The 24,522-nt window shown below is 33.8% G+C and overlaps 1 protein-coding gene across 1 annotated transcript in view; it reads right to left on the bottom strand.

The window, feature by feature from the left end:
* LOC150102425 (26S proteasome regulatory subunit 10B-like) overlaps positions 1 to 24,522 on the bottom strand; it is a 105,092-nt gene that overhangs the window by 36,089 nt on the left and 44,481 nt on the right. Inside the window, exons 6-7 of the mRNA XM_090399587.1 lie at positions 22,529 to 22,678; positions 8,863 to 8,986 (exon numbers count right to left, since the gene is read on the bottom strand). Coding sequence (XP_090255713.1) covers positions 8,863 to 8,986; positions 22,529 to 22,678 — 274 coding nt within the window. The remainder of the gene's footprint in view (positions 1 to 8,862; positions 8,987 to 22,528; positions 22,679 to 24,522) is intronic.

A 24,522-nucleotide genomic window follows, 5' to 3' on the forward strand; every position in this document is an offset into this window, starting at 1 on the left:
CCCTCAATTCTGTGATTTTTGTGGCTTCACAGAAGACATCGCCGAAGCAGAAGAGCTGTGATGGATAGTGGCAATGCACTGCAATTGGATATCAATGAAAATGATATCATTGACTTACTAGAGTCCCATTCACTTATGGAGATAGAGAAGCAGCTGATAGAAACACAAGAACATGAAGAATTAGATCCAGAGCCAAGAAAGTTTATGACAAAAGAATCAACTGAAGCCTTTCGTCTCATTGAAGCAGGATTTGCTAAGCTCGAGGAGCAGGATCCTAACATTCAGCAGATATCTTTTTGCAAGAAACCGACTTCAGTGGTAAGCTCCCCTCCTCCAGAAACAATCTTGATTCTCCGGCACCATCTCCATCATCATCTTCCGATTATTGTTAGCCTACCTTCTTGCCTCAGAAATGTTCCTTCCAGTCAGCAAGACATTGATGTAACCTTTAATATTCTTTTTTTGGAATTTTTCCTGTCTCCTATCTACTTTTTGTATGAGTTTGTTTTTATGTTCTGTTTGTTTGAATTAAAAGAAAGAGCCAGTGGTGCACTCAGGATTTAATCTTGGAGGGGGCTGAACACTCAAGATTTAATCTTTTGGGGGGCGAGTTGAGTAAACTATTTGAGAATACACACTACACATTGAATACGACCTATGACTGATTATCTGTAGTGATCGGCAATACATAATACCTGATCTCCTCTAGCCCGGCTCAGGCAAACGCTCTCAGTCTGCCCGAGCACTACTTCGTTCGCCTTGCGTTCACAGCGGCCATGATTCCGAGAGCTACAGGGTATTCCCACCTTATGTGACTGCTAATTCATAAGTAGTAGTATAGAAATAGAAGACACGACACAACATAAATAAAAAAATGAATTTTAATGAGGAAAAGATTTTTGGAAAATTTTCGAGTATATTTTTTCTTTTTCTTTTGGAGGGGGCTCCCTTTCTGGGTGCACCACTGGAAAGAGCACAATAGTTTCTGTAACTTATTATTACTACAGTATTACACTTTATTATTATTGCCACATATGAGCCATTATAGTATTATTATTATTACCGCATATGTGCTGTTCATCAGGGATCCGAGTTACATACAAATCCGACTTAAAGACATCCTCAGGAATGTATCTTGTTCATAACCCGAGGACTGCCTGTATTGAAACAAAGGGCTGAAGAGGCTTGAATCTGGCATCATAAATTATATGGATATTATTAATCTGTTGTTATAGTCAGAAACTTAAAGTTTCCAAATTTACCGAATTTATAAGAATATGACCTTCAGCATAGGAACTGCCTAGATTGCCATTACTTAAAATGCATAGACTCTGTCAAGGAGCCCATATAGTCAGTCACCTTTTATTAGTCCTTTGAGGTTTAACTGGCCCTGACAGCTGTTTTAAACTGTTGGCACTCATCATCAGAAACCTAAAGAGGCAAATGTTATTGCTGAAGATTATATTCTCATAAACACTTGGGTAAATTTTGAAACTTAAGTTTCTATCTTATCTGGCCACAACATCAAGGGATTAATAATATCCATACAATTTATAATCTGTCATTTTAATTTTTGCATAATATATGTTTTAACTTTTTTTTTTTTTTTTTTTTGCTAAAAGAGAGAATGCAAAATGTTCATAACATTAAAAATGAACATGCTATCTTCCCGATAATTTTTATTGGTATATGTTTGCTATAAACAATTTCACTAACCCTTGATTCTTTATGTACAGTAAACAATTATTTGGTCTGATTTTTAAGCACAGAATTCAAGTCATAAATATTCATATTATGCATATTTTAATCGAGGAATGCTTCTTTCAGTTAGCAGCAAAGTGTTTTAGATTTTTTCTTCCTTTTCCCTCCTCCAACTTCAGATGAAATAATTTGCAGTAAATATGTTAGTATAATCTCTCTCTAATTCCTGATTACACACACTCTTTCAAGAAGTGTAGAGAATACTATAATAGTACTATATGATTAAGTTCGTATTATTAATAGTTTCCTATCAAGAGTTTTCTGCTGAGTTATTTGTCAGAACTCTGATATAGTCAAGATCTTACATATCTCCCCAATAACCTTTCTCTCCAATTCTGTTTAAGTGACTATACTATCTTAGATTAGTTCTACTCACACACTGCACAATGAGCAGTGTCAAATTCCTTAATAATATCTTCATTTTTAATGATTCTGACATTTATGGAATCTGATCATTCCATTAATTCTTCTCAAAACTCTCGCACACATCTGAGGTTTCTGGTCATTGATCAACTTTCAGATTAATAGGTTAAAACTGGTCTGAACACTTGCCTTGTATACCGCTAACTTAGGTTTTGGCTAATTTCTCTATTATTCCACATAAATTTCAACTGACTCCCCCATCTTATTTGCTTATCTGTCATCTATTTCAAAAATTTCATCTACCATTTTCACTAAAAAATTGTGTCAAAATACTTGATTTTACTTGTTCTGTAAGTGCAGCACCAAATATGCAGCTGATTTATTCCACATTCCTGCCTATTCTTAGTGTTTTTCATTGTTGATTTTCATATCGAATTAGTTATGATAGTAATTTAATTTAGTTAGTCCTGAAGACTCATACTGGATTTACAGCAATCCCTCGATTAATGCAGCTAATGCGTTCTTTGAAACAGGTGCATTAATCGAAAACACACTAATTGAATATAATGAACCTATGGGGAAAAGTATAATTCGTTCCTCAAATTTCTTTTTTGACTCTTAATTTTTTTATGAATGAATTAGGGTATGTCTCAGGGTCTAGTTAAAGGAAAACCATGAAGCCGAAAGACAATAAAACATATTCAGAATATAAATTTATTATTCTGCGTCTTAATAAAGAATTCAGTTAATGCAGTTTGGTGGGCATTCTGTTTCTTTTTTTCATATGACTGACGGTATGGTCCTATTGCCTCTTCTGCAAATTTTACTGCTTCTCTCTTTATCAAGGTCAGCATCTAAGCATTGCTGCTTAAGAACTTTGGTTGCATGAAAAATATTTCAATTTGTTTCTGTGAAATTTCTTTGGGCTTGTCGGTGATTAAATTTTCTTCATATTCTTTGAGATCTTCCCACTGTGCATCTAAATTTAGCAGGTCGGAATCACTCAATTTCTCAGAATGAGATTTAATTAATTTAGATTCATTTGAAAAGACTCTAAAATCATTTGCACAATGTGGAAGAATGTGCTTCCAAACAGCTCACAGTAATTTCATTCGACTTTGCAACAAGGCTGAGATTTCTTTGATTTGGCCAGAAAAGTCTTGGAAGGCGTTCACTTCCAAAAAGGCCAGTTTCATCAACAATAAATATTGGTCAAAATTTTCTTCAAAATCTCTGGATAATTTGAGGCCACTTCCTTGTCTGCACTTGCAGCTTCGCCTGTGATTAGAACATGTAGGCTATTTCTCTTTATGAAATGTTCAAACCACCCAGCACTAGCGTGGAATTCTTCTTTTCCATCATTGATAGCCCTTTATTTCAAGGATGCAAAGAGACTTGATGCTTTTCATTTAATAAGGTCAGTGGATCCGTTTTTGAATACAATCTTCGATCCATGTAGAAAGATGTTTCTCTAATTCAATGATTATAATACTTTGATTTCAAGTGCATGCATGATGAACTTGAAGGAACCTTACCTTTCTCTATGTATTCAGCAGTTTTGCTTAAAATTGCTCTTATAGTTGGTTCACCCATTTTTGTTCTTGTCCTATCTTTGCTCTGGACTTGTCTTGTTCATTTTCTTTATTATTTCAAGTTTTCCTTCCAATGAGATTACTTTTCGAATCATTTTCACACTTCCACATTTTTGCTCACTAATTCTTTTACTCATGATGAAAGATTGGGAAAATACTTTAAAATAAAAAAAAGTAAGGAAAACAATTGCAAAGGAGGCACGAGATATGATCATCAAAATTCTATGTAATTACCAGACGACATTAAATTTAAGCGTTAAATTTGGAACATAGTGTAGATAGAAATAATGTAGTATGCAATTAAAAAATAACGTTGTAAAATGTTTTAAAACAGTAGCTAAATTATTTCATCCTGTTGAGTGATTTTTTTAAAATAGTCAGCCATAAAAAATGTATAGAGAGAAAATTTTTAAAATCGGTAACATTTATATTTAAGATGAATATAGGGCATTGATCGAATTTTAGAGGTGCACTAATCGAATTTGGGTATAGAAAAAAATCACGCACTAATTGAATACACATTAACCGAGGGATTGCTGTATTTGGTAGTATAAAATAATCTGTATAAAGTAGAGAGATGTGTTAAATATCTCCAATTTTGTTATCAGGTTTAATACCAATGTCCTTCTTTGTTCTTTAAGTGTAACTAATCTTCACTGTCCTTTAATTGCTAACTTAAATATGGGTTATCTACTGCAGTCTTTAAAGTATCCGGTTTTCATCACATAATTGTAGCATTTTGAAAATTTTTTATCTTTTCAACATATGAACTTCAAAATGTAAATACAGATCCTTATTATATTTCCATTATTTCTCAACTTATTTGTCATCATCATCATCAAATTCCTGACATGTACCCTCAAGGGGGTGTACAGGATATAATAGTACTACATGAAAAATTTACATCATTACTAACTTCCTATTTACAATTTTTCTCCAAATCAGTCTGTTACTTGTCAAGACTCCAACATTATCAGATCTTATATTTCTATCATCTAAGGCACTTTGTACCTTATCAATCCACCTATATCTTGGTCTTCCTCTGGGTTATTTTCCTGCCAACCTGGCAGAGAACAATTGTTTTGCTAATCTTTCCTCACCCATTCTGTTTACGTGACCATACCACCTGAGATTAGCTCTGCTAACGCATTCCTGGATGCTGACAATGTCAAGTTCTTTCCTAATATCATCATTTTTAATATGATATTGCCATTGATGCCATCTGTTCACTCCCCTAGTCTTTCTCAGGACTCTCATATCTGCGGTCTCTAGTCTTTGGTCAAGTGTTTTACTTCTGACCCAGATCTCAGATCCAAAAGTTAAAACTGGTTTGAACACTGTCTTGTATACAGCTAATTTAGCATTCCGACTAAATTAGCTGTATACAAGACATCCTACCATACCAGCTTTGTTGATTCTGTTGTCTATTTCCATATTTAATTTACCATCTTCACTAAAAATCATGCTTAAGTAGCTGAAATGTTTTATTTGTTCCACAGGTTCTCCATTCACAATGCAGTTAACATTTTCAACGATTCTACCTATTTTCATTGTCTTTTTATTGCTGACCTTCATACCATATCTATTACAACAGTAATGCAAACTTGTAGCAGATTTATTTAGAAGTATAACATCATCCACATAAAGCAAAGAGCTGACATTAACATCTCCAATTCTGATATCATGTTTAATACCACTTTCCTTCATAATATGATCCATATAGATAATGAATAACAGAGGGGATAATGTACATCCTTGTCTCACACCAGATTTAACATTAAACCATCTTCCTGTACTTCCTTCAATTCCAACTGCTGACTTACAACTCAAATAAAGACTAAGTATTGCTTGATATAATGCCCCATTGACACCATATAACTGTAGCATATTGAATAGCTTCTCTCTTGGCACCTTTCCAAATCGACAAAACTTAAATACAGATCTTTGTTATATTCCCATGCTTTCTCGACTATTTGTCGTAAAGTGAAGATCTGATCCTGACAGCCTCTATTTGGCCTGAATCCAGCTTGTTCTTCACCAAGCTTTTCTTCCACAATTCTTCTCAACTTATTTGTCTTAAAGTAAAAATCTGGTTTACATCACACAATTGTAGCATTTTGAAAATTTTTTTATCTTTTCAACATATGATCTTCAAAATGTAAATAAAGATCCTTATTGTATTTCCATAATTTCTCAACTTATTTGTCTTAAAGTAAAAATCTGATTCTGACAACCCCTATTTAACTTGAATACAGCTTGTTTTCCCACAATTTTTTCTTCTCGAGTAAGCTTGAATAAATTTTAACTCGAACACTCAGTAGGGATATTAGTCTATAATTCTCATATTCAGTTTTATTTCCCTTTTTTAAAGATAGATACTACGAAATATTTTCTCCAATCATCTCCAATATTACACACACGCAATCTACTATCTGTGGTGGTAGGTGGCGCTGCATGTAGTTATGGTAGAATGTAGGCCGTAGCATGATGTGCATAGATGTTAAGTGAATGTACCTAGTCTAGCCATAAATATTGTTACAACTTGAACAGTGCATAAACCTTTAATTTATCAGTAAATCATTTACAGCTTTCAGCACCTACAAACTACACATATAACGGTCATATAGCAGCACTCAATGTTTAAAATGTTCCCCTTTTGTCTTCATGCATGCCTGAAGTCTGAGAGGTCACATATCGATGACAGCATGAACAACATCCAATGGAAATGCTGCCACTGCAAGTTCCAAATCCATCTTCAGGCTGGCGATGTTGGGGAAGTTGTTTCTTGCAGGCTACTCTTTCAAGCTCCGACCACAATTTGAAGTCCAATTTGGACTTCAAATTGTGGATTTTTTCAATTTGGATTCAAATCGGAACTTCCAGATGGCCAATCAGATGGTGATATGTGGTCTGGCATATTCACCTCCAACCACTGTTGTGTGTCCTCGCCTTGTGTGTAGGGGCTGATTCCTGTTGGAAGGTCCACTGCCTACCATGAAACAAGGTGTTCGGGGGCCGTACCACAGGTTCCAGCACGGGGTCTTGATACACTTTGGCAGAGATTTTTGATCCCTTTCTCACAGAAATGCAACTTGAATACCTCCTTATACGTCACCTCTCCCGCTAAACCATCTCTGAATCCTGGGCTATGCACTTGCTGTGCAATCGTCCAGGACATATTCATGATCATTTTGGCGGTTAAACAGCTCTTCAATGGTGAAAATCTTCTCATTTGTGAAGAGTATATCTCTATGTCTGTTGTTTGCGCATCATCAGAGAAGTGCCTTTGATTTTATCACCCTCTGCCACATACATTGCGGTGTTAGGAAGTGTCTGGTAGAATGACGATACTCTCATCCCTCCCCAGGTAATCAGTTAGTACACGACATTATTTTCTGCAAAACATTAATTTCTCATGACATCACTTTCTGCACTCTTACAGGATTATGGCAGCGGTGTGCCTTCACAGTGCTCAAGCTGTTGTGTCTTAATGCAGCATGGTTGACTTGTTCTTTGGCAGTCAGATATGTCTTCTGTATCATTATAATGATTAATAATCAGATACACAAACATCCTACTGATCCCAAAATAACAGGTGGCTGCATTCCAACCTTGTGAAGTGCTATTACAGTTACATGGTTCTCACAATCTCCCCAATGCATGTCCCATACAGCTATCTTTCTCTACTGATAAATGTGAATGTTAGCTGTGCAAAGCATCACCAATGGAACTGGGCTTGTGCGATTCTGTGGGCAGTGCAAGGGTGTGCAGAAGTTATAAAAGTATTTATGGCAAGACTATATAGATGTTGGATGCATAGAGTAGAATGCTCTCCTGTGATGAGTCCTTGGAAGTGTCATGTAATACTAATAATATTTGAACATTTCTGGACAAATACCATCTACTCCAGCTACCTTTCATGCATTTCAGGTTAATGACAATTTTTTAATACCTTGTGTACTAATATGTACTTGAGTTCCTCAAGAATTTTTTCCCCATTGAAAAAGTTCAACAGTTGATCTTTAGAGCAGGGTTTCTTGATTATATAATGCTTATCCCAGTCACAGTACTAAATGAATGATAGGTTTACAATCTTTCATGTGTGTAATTTACATAAAAAAAGAAGAAGAGAGTAGCAAAACAGTTTGAAACAAAGATGGAAGGAGAAAGACCAAGATATAGGTGAGATAGTATATTCTGGAGTACTATAGAAGATTTTAAAAGAAAAATGAAAGCTGAATGAAAAGTAAATAAGACTCTTTACTTTTCTATCATCCAATCAGGACAATGAAACAACGATGCTGAAATATTCTCAGTAAACAATGCACAATAACTGTAAATCATATGTGAAACAATTACAACCCAATTTGGAAGAAAGTGTTGACAGGAAACTAGGTGTGAAATATTAAATAGGTTGGACTACCATAATATCTGGTATATCCTTAAGAGAATTAACACACAAATAGTGATGATAAAATACTGCTCAGATAATCTCATTACTACTCACACTTTAAACATGGATACACTCTGAGCCACAGGTATATCCAATATATTTTAAATAATTTTAAGATGAAAGTTCCAGTAATAAATTATACAGTGTATGTATGAATACTAGAACCATAATAGGATAATCAATGAATTTTTTAATTCATTATTACTCTACAGTTTAATTATTATTGATTATTAATGCACAAGTATTAACATATGCTACATGTGCAACACTGATATAAAAAAATGGAAATTCTCTGGAAAAATACAAACTTTAAATGTACACTAGTACTTTGAATAGATTTTGTACAAATTAGCTTTGTTTATCAATATTTTCATTATTTCATTCGTTGTAGAATCAACTTTCTCAAAATCACCTAATTTTGAGATTTGTATAATGACAGTATAGCTTCTTATAAATAATGATAAACATGCTTGCAAAAAAAAAAAAAATAATATATCAGATGTGGACAAAAGTATTTAAAAAGTATTTAAAAAGAGCAGATTAAAATCACAGATATATATATATATATATATATATATATACGTACTACTGAATTTAATGAAAACTGCAAAGATCATATTCAACGTTAATAGAAATCTCATAACAGATTTCTATTAATATATTTGAGAACTGAACATATATATTCAATCTTACCAATAGCATCTATTTCATCCATGAAAATTACACATGGTTGATGGTCTCTTGCATAATTAAACATTTCTCTAATAAGACGTGCACTTTCTCCTATATACTTATCTACTATAGCACTTGATACTACCTACAAATTAAAACATGAAATCAGTTGTAGCAATATTTTCTGCAATTTGCATAATATATTACATTTGACAAATTTATTCTTTTTTTTTTATCCATATTTTATCCTAGTGTAAGCAAGCAATATAAGTTTGCACTTCCTGTTATATTTTTTAGTATCTTCATAACTAGCTATTTGTATACTGAGATTTGTTGACTTTGCCACAAGTTAAAGTTGGGTAAGAAAATATGTTTACCGAGATCTAATCTATTATCATCTATTACTGCTGCTTTTCTGATTTCTCCATTATTTAACCCATTCATGTGTGTTAATATCCAAAGCACTGAATGTGAATGAAATGAACATGAATGCTATGGCTCAAATGAATTATCTGGTGGTAAGGTTACCAAAGCTGCTGAGAAGACCCAAAAGAAGAAAACTCTTGGCCAAGAACACAAAATCATTTTTCCAACTTTCTAGCATGGAAGTATCTTAAAGTACCTACAAACAGTATGTGCAAAAAATCAAGTTTTTTGTCTCAAACTGATTCTCAAATCAAGTTTTTTGTCCCAATAAAAAGCAAGTTGTTATGGCACAAATACCACAGAAAATAATTTAGAAAGAAAGGTAGCCATTCTGTGCTAGTTTGTATATGTATTTCAGGCGTCCAAATGAAGCCTTAAGCATATAAATAAAATACTGGACACCTCCAGGCAGTCCAAGGACTCATGTGGGAAGGCTACTCTGCTACACCAAACTCACCGTCTTCCCTATTTAATCTCCTAACTACAGCACACATTGACACACAACACTATCTATCACATATGACTGCCACAAGTAGTATTTTTTTGTCAGTAAATTGCATGTGTTCTCATGGCCAATTAGCCTACATGTATGATGAAAAACCTGAGTTTCCAGGAGAAAAAACCCTGCTACCTCCATATCAGATTAGCTAACTCGCCTTGAATTGAAAATGCAAATATAAAGATTCCTCTCATCACTGGAATCAAACTGAGGTATTTTCCAATTGAAGAGCACGCCCCATTGATTTTCCAATTGCACAATGGAGGTGTTTGTTTTTTAAAGATGTTTGTTATAGTTTTCCTTATAAAATAAAAATGCACACAGTGAAAATACTAAAATTTTTAATCCACCCTCTTACTTTACATTTTGAAAGATAGTAATCCTCATTTGGCGTGCAGTCATTTTAATGAAACAGAAATGATCCATGAGTAAACATAATTTGGAACCTTGCTGATGCAGGTAATATGTATTTCATAATGAGGTGTGGTCTGCATTGCAGGATATTTAGAACTTAGAATTTAAATGCTCTGATGCAAATGGCTAGTATTAAGATACTTCATGTGTCAACTTTTATTCACATAAGATAATAAAATGTGGATGAAAACAAGAAATTATTGTTAAATATACATAATAAAATCAGATTCATTTTCTAAACAAAGTGAAATAAAAATTATTTAAAATATATGGGATCTTTATACAGGGCCGCATTTATACTTTTGGAGGTCCGAGGTGCAACATCATTATGAGGCCTTCAAAAATAAGCGTTTTTTTAGTTTATTGAAAATAAAAGTCAACATTTCCATAATAACTCATTTTAATTGCACAATACATTGGTATACATATATTTGCATTTTAAAAAAGTATAAAAATAAATCAGTTCAAATTTAAATAAAAAAATTAATAACTAAAAGTTTTTCTTTCTGGCTTTGGTTTTAGTAAATATATCTATGTCATCATAATTGATCGAGTCCATTACATCTGATTCAATGCATAATAACGACAGGTCACTTGTTTTATTTTGGTGCAAGTTGCTTCTTAAATAATTTTTTATTCGTTTCAACACTGAAAATGAGCGTTCAGCACTTGCATTTGAAATAGGCATCGTCAAAAATATTTTTTAAATTGTTTCTACATTCGGAAAAGTAGACCTTAACCCATCGTTTATAAATTTGTACATATTTTTAATTGAAGAATTTTCTTCCTTTATCATTATTAAAAATTGCTTAACTTCATCAGTAAATTTTTCTGGATCAATATCAGTCCCATAAATTTGTAAAATTTTATCAATACTAGTCTTGTACTTGTCTTGATCTACATCTTCCTTCAAAAAAATGTCAACCATATCTAATATGTCGAAATAGCTTTTTGTTCTTTCGTTAATTTCCAAAATTAGCTTATCGCAAATGACATTAAAAGTGTTCACAGTGAAATTTTCTTTCCCATGTAATATAATCTCATTGTTAGATTGTGAAACTTCATCACTCATTTTTTTTCGTTTTTTAACTCTTTCCATCTTTAAATAAATTCACTTCTTCATTTACAGCAGCAAAACTATTTCTTATATCTAAAATAAAACTAACTAAAGAGTGTAATAACAAATTATTAGCTAAAAACAAATCCATATCAGGATCTTGTAGAGATTTACTAGTAGCATTTATTCGCTGTAAAATTTTGTTCCACATAACTGTTAAAATTGATGTTTCTGGTTTGTCAAAATGTTCAGCCAATGATGAGCTCTCTAATTTAGAAATAGGTTTTTCATCAGGAGAAATGGATAGTTCAAGTAATGCGTCTTTAATTTGTTTATATCCACGTTTCAAAGCCAATATAGCGTCATACTAGCAGCAAGGCTTATACGTTGGTCATACATAACTGGTAATTAGTTTACAGAATTAACAACGCATATAAAGTAACTTTAATAAATAACTTCTATATTTCGGCAACGTCACACTGCCATCTTCAGGAACATAAAGATATGGTATGTGCATGCAGGCACTAACAAAAACAAATGAGGAAGATAGCAAGAAACTAATATTGTTCCTAAAGTCCTAATGGTGCCCTCTGGCAGGCTAATTTGGTCGTCTTGGCAGTTGGGCTGAAGTTCTCAAAATGTAAGTCTCCCAAATTTGGGGTAGTTTCATGCACCCAAATTTGCTGAGGTTAGGAACGTTTTTTAGAGCTGATGATGATTCCTTGAATAATCTTTGGTATTTAAACTTGCTGCGGTGTATTATTTTTGTTTTCTTCCAACGAATTCTATGGTGGGTATCTAAGGCATGGTCTGCCAGCCCAGAGTGGCTGTACTGGTGAAACCAGATGTAGTCTTTGTGTTCTGAAATTCTGATATTTGTTGTTCTGCCTGTTTGGCCAAAGTAGGACAATTTTGGCCTAAAAAACGTTCCTAACCTGAACAAATTTGGGTGCATGAAATTTGGGAGACTTACATTTTGAGAACTTCAGCCCAACTGCCAAGACGACCAAATTAGCCTGCCAGAGGGCACCATTAGGACTTTAGAAACAATATTAGTTTCTTGCTTTCTTCCTCATTTGCTTTTGTCAGTGCCTGTGTGCACATACCATATCTTTATGTTCCTGAAGATGACAGCATGACGTTGCCGAAATATAGAAGTTATTTATTAAAGTTACCTTTAATTAATATACTTTATATGCGTTATTAATTCCATAAACTAATTACCAGTTTAATATAGCGTCAGCTCTTGCAGACCACTTCATTTCACTTAGTCTTTTAACTGTTAAAGATTTTTTTCTAAATGTTTAAGGAGTATACCCCCATCTCCTTGTTGAAGATGAAAAGTAATTATATACATTTTGAATAAAACAAAAATACTTGCACTGCTTCCGGACAAGATTCCACGGCATAGTTGCCAATTAAATTTAAGGAATGACTAGAGCACGGTATATAATGTGCAGAGGGACTACGTTTTTTCAGCCTAGCTTGTAAACCTGTATAGATACCTTTCATATTGGCAGCGTTATCATAGCTTTGTCCTCTGCACATTTTTATATCCAAAGATGATTCTTCTAATTTTTTAATACTACCTCTTCTAAATATAAGGAATTATGTTGTGTAATTCTGATGAACCCAATAAATGTTTCTCTAATGTCAGAATTTGTGGCAACATACCTAAATATCATAGCTAGTTGGTCATTATGGGCAATGTCTGGCGTTGAATCGAGCATTACTGCAAAATAAGCAGCTTCCTTAATTTCTGATATTAATATTTCTCATTTTTTTAGCATATCTTTATAGATATTAAGAATATTATACATAAAGAATACATAAAGAATATTATCCAGGTTTGCTGGTTTGCTGGAAGTATATCAGGCAAACCTTTTTTCTTGCTACTGATGCCTCCAGTGATACAATTGCTGCAGTGGTGGAACAAACGGAGGGAGAGGACTTCAAACATATTGCTTTTATTAGCAGAAAGCTCTCCTCTTCCAAAAAAGAACTACTCCGTGATTGAAATAGAAAGACTATATAGATAGTCTTTCTATATCGTGTACTGAAGGCAAAATTTAAGTTTAGATCTTGAGAGTGATTAGGGTAAAAGCAAATTAGATCTAAATAAGAAAAATAAGTATAAATTAAAACAAAGCCATGAAAGTGGTGACGTAACAACATATTAGCTCATGTCTCAGTAGCAACTGAAGTATATGATATTACACTATTAGAGTTCAAAGGAACAATTGCAGAAAGTTGCATAGATAAAAATTATTAATTTAAAAAAAAAATGAACAATTAATAGTGATCACTTCCCAAAACTTGAATGTTGACATGAAGTCTGATTAGTTCAGGTTTGGACAATTTCTTAGCATTTCACACATTTCAAGGAAAAGATGAACAAATTTGAACCTACTGAAATGAAGGAGTTTGTCTGGTTCCAAACAACTCTATGCCTAATGTCAACAGTGTGAGAAACAAGGCCAGATTTATCAGATACCAAAAATATACTGTAGTCTTGATGTTCTTCAATTCTAATCAAGGCAGAACAGCCAGTCTATCCAAAATATGAGAGATGATATGAGCAGGGTACTTGATAGACACCTGGTAAGGAAAGAGGTGGTAATGTATCCTTCGGAGATGATAGTTTCCAAGCTGGTTTGAAGGAAGCATGTAGATTGAATTATGAATAATACTGCTATTTGTTCTGTGGTTCCTTTGATATTCTTTTCACATCAGATTGTAGTCTACTAGAAGGATGATAATTATCAATAATTTTTTGAATGATAGTTTTGTAGTATCCATTACATATCAGATTGCTTTTAATTTTATTCATTTCCTAACAAAAGGGATCAGAAGAGTAGATCATATGAGCTCTCTATGTACCAGATAATACCATTTTCTGCAATGAATGATGGTGGAAGGATGAGTGAATATATCTGCCAGAAGATTAGCTTCCTATAAACTGAAAATTCAACATAACATGTGAGATTACAAATTATTAATTCATAGAAATGAGGTGTTCAAAAAGGGTAGTCGGTTATTGAATTCATGTTCAATAGTAAGCTTGATACAGAAGTACAAAGAATTTATTTTCTCTAGGAACTGAAGTAATTCTGATTCAGTGTGGGACCAAACTGCAGATATATCATCAACAAAACCATATATGAAGTTGAGGGAATATAGTATCAGAGTTCGTTTTCTAGGTGCTCCATAAAATAATTGTCTAAGGCTGGTGAGATAGGACTGTCCATCGCTGTTCCTTCTATTTGTTTGAACAACTTTTTATGCCATGTAAAATAGCCTCCATGGATAGTGAATTTATATAGGTTAGCAATGTCTGGGAAATCAGATTGTAAAAACTGAAGAGTCTCTTGTAGTGGTATATTGGTGAACGGGGGACTACATCAAAAGAAACCATAATCCCATTATTAAACAGATGTAGATCTTTTACTTTTTATCAATATAACAGTTGGTGAGCGAGATTCCAAAGATGACAAGAGAGATGTTTTGCAAGGTAGTAAGTAAGCAGGAGAGCCAATAAATCATACATATATTAGCTTGTGTCTTGTATCGCAGCTGAAGTATATGATATTACACTATTCGAGTTCTCGAATTATTTATTGGCTCTCCTACTTACTACACAGTAGTAAGTAGGAGAGCCAATAAATCATACATATATTAGCTTGTGTCTTGTATCGCAGCTGAAGTATATGATATTACACTATTCAAGTTCGAAGGAACAATTGTAAAAAGTTGAATAGATAAAAATTAATTTAAGAAAATTAGAAAAAAAAAATTATGCACAATTAATAGTAATCACTTCCCAAAACGTGGATATTAGCATGCAGTCTGATCGGTTCAGGTTGGGATGAAATTGGAAACCTGTAAGATATGGCAAGCTACGTTTGAAGAATATGAATCTGCATAATAGACTTATGTTCTTAAGTGTTGTCGCACTGCTTATATTATTCCTAATTTTGTTAAAATTAAAAAAAAAATAATCCAGTCACATTCTTCGTGGAAGATTTATCAAAAAGCACGCAAGGTGTTTATTACTAAATCAAATACGTGAAACAAAAAAACATTATTTAAATAATGCTCAACTTCTTGAGCATTATTGGGTGCTTAAGCACTAAGGGGTACTTAAGGGTCAAAGCTGTAAAACTGAGAGGAGTCCTCCACAGAGCCTTTAAAGGCATGGGGAGAACTGACCAGGGCTTCTGACCTAATGTCCAATCCTCACCTTCTCGTGGTGCACCCTGTTGGGTATCTACCTGGATACTGAACGAACGAGGATGGGCTGGCAATTTGGGATTTAGCCAACCAAATTGTTTTCCTATTGGTTAAATCAAAATACAAATTGATGGTACAACATGACAAAATTTCATGCTGGCTGGGGCATCACCCAGTTAAACAAGGCCCCCGTTGTTTTTGCCAGGGAACCAGGACGAACAGCGAAAAGTCAGCTACTGGAACAAATCTGAAAACACACCCCAACTCAACATCACCAGAGATAAAGATCGGTACTATCAACATAAAAAGCATGAATGACAAAGAAATGGAGCTAGTTGAGGAATTAGATAAGTACCAGATCGACATAATAGGGGTGATTTAAACAAAAAAGACAAAAACTGGTGAGATCTTTATGAGCAATAAACACAAAATGTTATATCCAGGCAATGACAATCAAGGAAAAGAAGGCATAGCCATTGTATTCAACACAAAATACAAGGCTCATCTTCTTGAATAGTAGGCAGTGTCAAGTAAAGTGATTTGGGCAAATATCAGAATGTGGAACTGGCCAATGAGACTTATTTGTGCCTACGGCCCCACAGAAGGTTCTACTAAGGTAGAAGTGGAAGAATTTTTTGAGGCTCTAGAGAAAGCTACTGACACAATGAAAAAGGAAAAGCTGGTCCTTGTTGGGGATCTAAATAGCAGAGTAGGAAGTGACTGTCAGACATACAAAAATGTTTTGGGAAAATCTGGAGAAAAGAGCAAGGCTAATAATAATGGCAAATATCTGTTGGATTTCTTGCTCAGGACATGGACTGGTTATTACTAACACCATGTTCCAACATAAAAAGGTGCACAAATTCACATGGAGAGAAGAGGCAAGGAATAAGAAAAGTGTCAGTGACTATGTTATTGTTGATAGTGATGTTTTCTCATTGGTGCAAGACACCATAGTGTACAGGATTTGAAATTGGAAGTGATCACTATTTAGTATTGGGCAGGATAAAATTGAATTTCATATTGAAAAGAATGACATATAAGAAAGTTTTATAAAGCGAATAAAAGTTGAGCAGCTCTCAGATGTGAACTGTAGACTAAAATACACAAAGATTATTGAAGAAAAAATAAAAGAGTTTGAGAACAGGAACCAAACCTTAGAGATTCAGTGGCAAGCCTTGAAGAAAACCCTGATTGATTGAGCTAGAGAGGCATGTGGTGAAGTTGTCTGCAAGGATAGAAAAATTAGAACTCCATGGTGGACACAGGAAGTTAAAGAGGTAGTGAAGGAAAAGAAGAAAGCATATCAAAAGTTCCTGGCAAATAAGTCAGCTTGTGCTCTTAGAGAATACAGAGACAAATGTAAGAAAGCTAAACAATGTGTAAAACTAGCTAAACAAAAGTCACGAGAGGACTTTGGCAAGAACATAGAAAATAAATATCAAGGTGGCAAAAATAATCTGCAGGTTGTTGAAGAAGCTTAGGAATGGAGGAAAGAGTGCTGTAAAAGGAGTTAGAGATGATAAAGGTGACATGAAAACGGGAGAAAAAGATATCCTTGAAGTATGGAGTAATCACTTTGAAAATTTGCTACATGAAACAAGCAGTGATGACAGCACAGTGATAAAAAAACACTGACCAGGCATGCAGTCAGGAATACATATCCATCCTTGAAGTAGAAAAAGCCATCAAAGGCTTGAAAGAAAGGCAGCAGGAGTAGATGATATTCGACCAGAAATGCTGAAGTATGGCGGTATAAAAGTCTTACAGTGGCTGCACTGCATAGTTCAGAATGTCTGGAGAGAGGGAAAATTCCAGACAACTGAAGTAGAGCTCTCATAGTACCCATATATAAAAAGGGAAATAAAACTGAATGTGAAAGGGAAATAAAACTGAATTACAGAGATCTCTACTGAGTGTTCCTGGTAAGATATATGCAAGTATACTTGAGAAACGGTTGAGAAGAATTGTGGAAGAAAAGCTTGGTGAAGAACAAGCTGGATTCAGGTCAAATACAGGCTGTCAGGATCAGATCTTCACTTTACGACAAATAGTGGAGAAATCATGGGAATATAACAAAGATCTGTATTTAAGTTTTGTCGATTTGGAAAAGACATATGACAAGGTGCCAAGAGAGAAGCTATTCAATACGCTACAGTTATATGGTGTCAATGGTGGATTATATCAAGCAATACTTAGTCTTTATTTGAGTTGTAAGTCAGCAGTTAGAATTGAAGGAAGTATAGGAAGATGGTTTAATGTTAAATCTGGTGTGAGACAAGGATGTACATTATCCCCTCTGTTATTCATTATCTATATGGATCACATTATGAAGAAAAGTGGTATTAAACATGATATCAAAATTGGAGATGTTATCACCAATTTTGTCAGCTCTTTGCTTTATGCGGACGATGTTATACTTCTAAATAAATCCGCTACGAGTTTGCAGGATTCCCTGACTAAATTGAATAACTGTTGTAATAGATATGGTATGAAGGTCAGCATTAAAAAGACAAAAACAATGAAAATAGGTAAAATTGTTGAAAAGGTCAACTGTGCTGTGAATGGGGAACCTGTGGAACAAGTAAAACATTTCAGCTACTTAGGCACGATTTTTATTGAAGATGGTAAATTAAATATGGAAATAGACAACAGAATCAACAAAGCTGGTATGGTAGGCAGTCAATTGAATAAATTCATATGGAATAAGAGAGAAATTAGTCGGAATACTAAATTAGCTGTATACAAGACAGTGTTCAAACCAATTTTAACTTATGGATCTGAGAGCTGGGTCAGAAATAAAACACTTTACCAAAAGACTAGAGACTGCAGATATGAGAGTCCTGAGAAAGATTAGAGGCGTAAACAGATAGCATCAATGGCAATATCATATTAAAAACAACGATATTAGGAAATTTTTCCTGAATGCTAACACATTCCTGGATGCTTGACATCGTCAGCATCCAGGAATGTGTTAGCAGAGCTAATCTCAGGTGGTATGATCACTTAAACAGAATGGGCGAGGAAAGATTAACAAAATAAGTGTTCTCTGCCAGGTTGGCAGGAAAACGACCCAGAGGAAGACCAAGATATAGGTGGATTGATAAGGTACAAAGTGCCTTAGATGATAGAAATATAAGATCTGATAATGTTGGAGTCTTGACAAGTAACAGACTGATTTGGGGGAAAATTGTAGACAGGAAGTTAGTAATGATGTAAATTTTTCATGTAGTACTATCATATCCTGTACATCCCTCGAGGGTACATGTCAGGAATTTGATGATGATGTGTTTTAAGACTTTCCCACCTAGATCTTGGTCTTTTCCTGCAATCTTGGCATCAAACACCCATTGCTAACCTTTCCTCCACTCTATGTAAGTGACCATATCACCTTACATTAGCCATATTCACACATTCTTGAAAAAGACTGTGAAGCTCCTACATAATATCTTCATTTTTAATATGTTTCTGTCATTGATATCATGTGTTCAGACTTCTAATTTTTCTCAAAACTTTCATATCTGTGGTCCCCAATCTTTGATCAAATTCTGCATTTCTGACTCATCTCTCAAATCCATAACTTAAAACTGGTTTAAGCACTATTTTTATATACTTCTAGTTTAGCATTTTGGCTAATTTCTCTCTTATTCCATACAAATTTATTCAACTGACTCCTCATTATACCATAGGCTAAGTAACATAATATCTGTCAGTGTGTACTCTTCAAGGCTATGGTCCAGTAATGTTACTGGATGGGGGTTTAAATGCTTTGGTTTCTATACACAGAGAATCTGTTAAATCTCTGTATAATCTACCATCTTTCTCTAATTGGTTATGATGTATACTTGGGGCTATTTCAAGAAGCTAGCGCAAAGCTGAAACCTTTGAAGAGAATACTTGTTTTGCATTATTAAGAGTACACAATGAAAGATTAACGACCATCTTTTCGTAAAGTAAGCTTGTTTGTGTATGTGATTTCTCTCTCTCAACCTTACACATGAAATGTTGCAAAACCAACAAGCACATTAGTACTATACATTAATTAGTGTAATGTCTGGCAGATCTGCAGCCATCCATCATGAACATAAATCTTATATTCAGTACAATGAACCAAACAGTCTGATCTACATTTCATTCACTTTTTTAATGATTTATTTCACTTTTTAATGAAGAAAATACTTTGATTGAAATACCTTTGTTTTTCTGGCAAAATGAATTTATCTGTTGCTATCTCTGTTTTGAAATCCACTTCTAACTCTCCAAGATTTTCCATCTCTTTGTTAGTATTATTTTCTGTTTCCAACATCTAGTGAAGTGCACTTTTCTTTGAAAATTCATTCCATTATCGATTTTGCATTTCATATAATTTCACTTTTATTTGCCATAACACAAAAATTATCATTAACAGCATTTAACTAATAAGTGATACTAAGACTAAGTTTAAAAATTTTTCTGTTTTAGTTTCTTTCAAAAGCTTCTTACTCATAACAGAATTTTGTTTTTCCAAATTGCTAATGAGGAAGCTAATGAGCAATCCAAAATTCCTTCACTTGTTAGATGTATGCCATGATTGCTTAGTCATTTAACTAGCTTACAGTCTTACAGGTTTTAAACAATTTAATATATTTTCTGTAATTTCAGAATATTCATCCTTCCATAAATAAGAGAGCTTTCCTTAAAAAATCTGTTGATCATATTTTTAAACATATTCCAAATATTTTGCAATCCAAAACAACTTGAAACTATTTTTTCACTCTATTATTTCTTTTTTGGAAACAGAATTTCTTGTTGGAGAATATTTAAACAATTTTCACTTATATTGGATATCAAAGAGAAAACATCATCCTGTAAAGCATATTCCATATTATCAAAATCTAATTTGCTGTATTTTTTCATCATATTTATAACATCATTGTAGTAGTAACTTTTGCTACTGTCACTGCTATTACTTTCTTTTGACTTTTTGACATAAAACATTTATCACAGCAAGATGAAGAGCATGACTGTAACTCAAGTGTTGAAAGACTGCTGATAATTTTTTCATAACTGAAGTGCCATCACTAGTATTGTAATTCCATCTGTTTCAAAACATGTCTTGAAGAACACCAGTCTTTCTTTAACCTCCTACTGGCCGAGGTGGGTGAAATAGTGAGACCAAATTGCACTTCTTATCCATGTTATTCAATGGTGTTACAGAATCATATCCAAATTTAGCTGGACGTCTATAGATCATGGCTGGTTGGGGAGTTAAAGAATAGGCATTTGCTGTAGAACAAATACCATGAATTCTTATTAACTTATTATCCTTACTGGTAACTGTAGACCGCTTTTATATAAACTTTCTTTAATAAAATCACTCTTTACAATATTACTGATAGAAATCCATTGCAAAATCATCTGCTTCTGGTGTCTGTGCACTGTGACAAAATGGAAACTGATCTTTGTTTAAGTGGAGGGTGTTTACACATCTTCTTCACTGCTTTACCCTCTTTTCATGCAGTTAACGTGTTTCATTTTTTAATGATGCTTTACAGTGCAATGTTTTGGAACACATTTGATTTCCTCATGTATTTTACTCATTGTGATGAGTATCTACAATAAAGTGAAATTAGTGTTTATTCAAAAATAGTTATTAATAGTGATTTCATGCTGCATTTGTATAGCACACATTGAAGGGGCTAGGATTATGGTGAACTCAGAGTATATCCAAATTATTTTATTCTTAAACATTAAGAGAAATTTTAGATCAGAAAAAATTATAAAAAATCTTGTATTTTTTTGGAAACACTTCTATTCCCAGCAATCAGGAATTCTTGGGAAGAAACTCCAACTGTAAGCAGAAAAACTTTCCACAACTATCTCTCATCCAGAATATTTCATAATAAAGTAATGTCTTTTTTTATACCTGTATAAGGAAAATATATGACTTTTGTATTGATGTGATGAGACCTTGATAAAGGTCAAAACTAGTCTGGGTAGTTTACATTATGGGATATTAAGGCAATTGATGTGAAGTCAACAGTCTCTACATACAAATAGACTAGCTGTGAAGTTACTTCATGCATATGTGCTTGGATATACAATTATAATATAATTTCTTGTCAAGTATAATATATATAGGTATGTGTGATGGTGTGGGGAATGTTTTCATGTCACACATTTGGTCAACATTTACTGGTGGAGCATCATCTCAGTGCCAACACCTACTTGAACATCGTTGTAAACTAGACATTTTTTTACACTCACATCTTATCCGTCTTTTAATGGTTACTGCTAGTTACAATAAGATTTTATGTCACAAGGCACAGATCGTTCAGTAGAGATTCCAGAAGTATGAAGCTGATCGACCATACTTCAATAACTTTTCCGGTATCTGAATTCCAACCTAGCTGAACATCTGTGATATGAGGTATTTGTACCATTGATCAACAAATTGATGCATCAACTCTGCACAGGTCAACAGCTCTGTGGAAGCAAGTTGCATGTCCTGATAGTTCAGGGTGATACTTTTATGTAGCTCCTACCGAAGAAAGGTTACAAATCTATAATGCAATAGTACCAAAAGTGGGCTAAGAATTTTTTTATATATCATTTTATATTTTTGTTGCATTTTTATATAGTCTGAAAACCCTGCTCTAGAGACCAAATATGGAACTTTTTCAAGAAACTTCAACTGCTCCAATAAGTGACGGCACTGGGCAATAAAATTCATCCACATAAAGACAAGCACAAGCATTCATGTCCACAGTAGGATTCAAACCCATAGCCTGCTGGTTAGAGAACAGATATGTTAACCGCTCATCCAACCAGACCAACAGCTTTATTAAGTAGATCCTTAATAAACTGATCACGGTGTATAAGACGTAATTAATACTGTATAGAGTTCTTTATATACAGTTATACAAAAAACAAACCAAACAACAGAAGCATGATATAACAGAAATCAATGCATATTATTGGAATTCTTATTAATGGCCAACTCATCTGATGACTGATAGAACATACTACTTCATTTATTTATTTATTTTTGCACATTTATATTATTTCATATAATAAGTTACCTTTAAAAAATTAGCCTCAATCTGGCTAGCAACAGCTCGTGCAAGAAGAGTTTTTCCTGTTCCTGGTGGTCCATATAACAGGCATCCTTTAGGTGGAGTAATTCCAACTCTTTGAAATAATTCAGGATTTAGTAAAGGCAGTTCAATTACCTACATTGATGGTTGTAAGGATTATTTTCAGAAAAATACAGTTAATTCTCACTATACTATAGCAAAGGTTATAACAAACTTACTATCACAAACTACCAATTTAATGTAATGACTAGTATTTTGTTGCTCTCACTAACACATCTTCAGAGGTACAGTATAAAAACTGCAAAATGCACACAACCAACACAAAATAATAGAAACTGGTTATACTTAATGCCTAAAGTTCTAGGAGGAGTACCCTCTATGGCCACTAGTAAGAAGCCTCAGTAGTTAAATACGGTGGTTAGGTGGAATTACAGTATCAATATTTTGAGGAGTTTCTTCACAACCATTTTTTTAATTTTTTTTTATGAGTAGTAAAGATTATAAAAAATACCAACTTATCACTACCTTCAAGACTCGTTAACCAAATTCATAATCTGTTACCATCTCCGAAAGACAAATTCTCAATAATGCTATGTGGAATATACTAAGTTCCATGTTAATGCAATCTCTCACACTACAGGCAAACAAGAAAGTCAATCTATAAACACATTTATGAAGATCAAGATCACATCTGGCTCATCACCCTGCACAAATCAGGCCTGGCACAGCATGGAAATGAAAATGCCAACTATAGGATACAATGGGGAACACAGAAAGCTTTTACACAGATCTATGTATCCAAAGAAAGCACTGAAGTTCTATTTCATAGACCAAAACTAAATCATGTCTGACTGACTTACCATCCCAAAAGTTTGGGAAATTGATATACTCAGTTATGTTAAATAGATTGCATTATAATAATTTAATTTAATTATCATTTCAGCCCAATGGTTTTAAGATAACAAATGCACAACTACTTGTACAGAGGGATTTAAATTGGGCAAATGAACTGTACTGTTGTTCAAATTCCTTACCAGTGTTCTTTACTCTCACTGATCACACCTTCCAATACAAAATATTTGTAAAATAAATATTATTTTCCACTGTGGCAGATGATGACTGTTTAATTAATTAATCACAATGATAGTTAATGAAGTTAGATTGCTTTTAAAAGCAGCTATATATTCTAGATAAAGTCTCATATTTATAGTTACTGCAATAAATCGTAAGTTTCCCCAATTCACAATCTCTGTGCTAACTACAGGAAAACCTCGCTTAATGCGAATTCGATATGCACAATAATCAATTAGCATGACTGAGTGAAATGATACTATTCCCCGCTTTAAGTGAGTGGTTAATCAGTTAATGCAATTTTTTTACATTATACGAAATTTTACATTACGTGAAATGTTTTGTCGCCAATCTGCAGTGAGCAGCAAAGCTGGAAGTCATTCAGAGACATGAAAGTGGCACTAGTAATACAATGACTGTGTGAGAGCTGGGATACTATTCCCCGCTTTAAGTGAGTGGTTAATCAGTTAATGCAATTTTTTTACATTATGCGAAATTTTACATTACGTGAAATGTTTTGTCGCCAATCTGCAGTGAGCAGCAAAGCTGGAAGTCATTAAGAGACATGAAAGTGGGCACTAGTAATACAATGACTGTGTGAGAGCTGGGATACATTGCGAGTTTGAACTATGTTAAATAAGAACAAAGAATAGGAAAAGCTGCTTCTTTAAGCATGCAGATCACCCAAAATAAAAGCCATTTAATGATCAAGATGAAGCATCTTCTATCACTCTGGATTGAGAATTATAACCAAAAAATAATACCTCTTAGTACAGGGAAATTCAGGCAAAAACTCTCAATATTTTTACCTCATTGAAAGAAACCAAATTTCAAGAGGAATGTGAAAGCTTTACTGTGATTTAGGATGGTTTGACTATTTTAAAAATCAAGGTGGACAGCATAACATA

The sequence above is a fragment of the Typopeltis vanoorti genome, chromosome 10, assembly GCF_054136105.1.
Source record: "Typopeltis vanoorti isolate ZY-2024b chromosome 10, IOZ_Tvanoo_1.0, whole genome shotgun sequence".
In the NCBI taxonomy this organism is placed as follows: domain Eukaryota; kingdom Metazoa; phylum Arthropoda; class Arachnida; order Uropygi; family Thelyphonidae; genus Typopeltis; species Typopeltis vanoorti.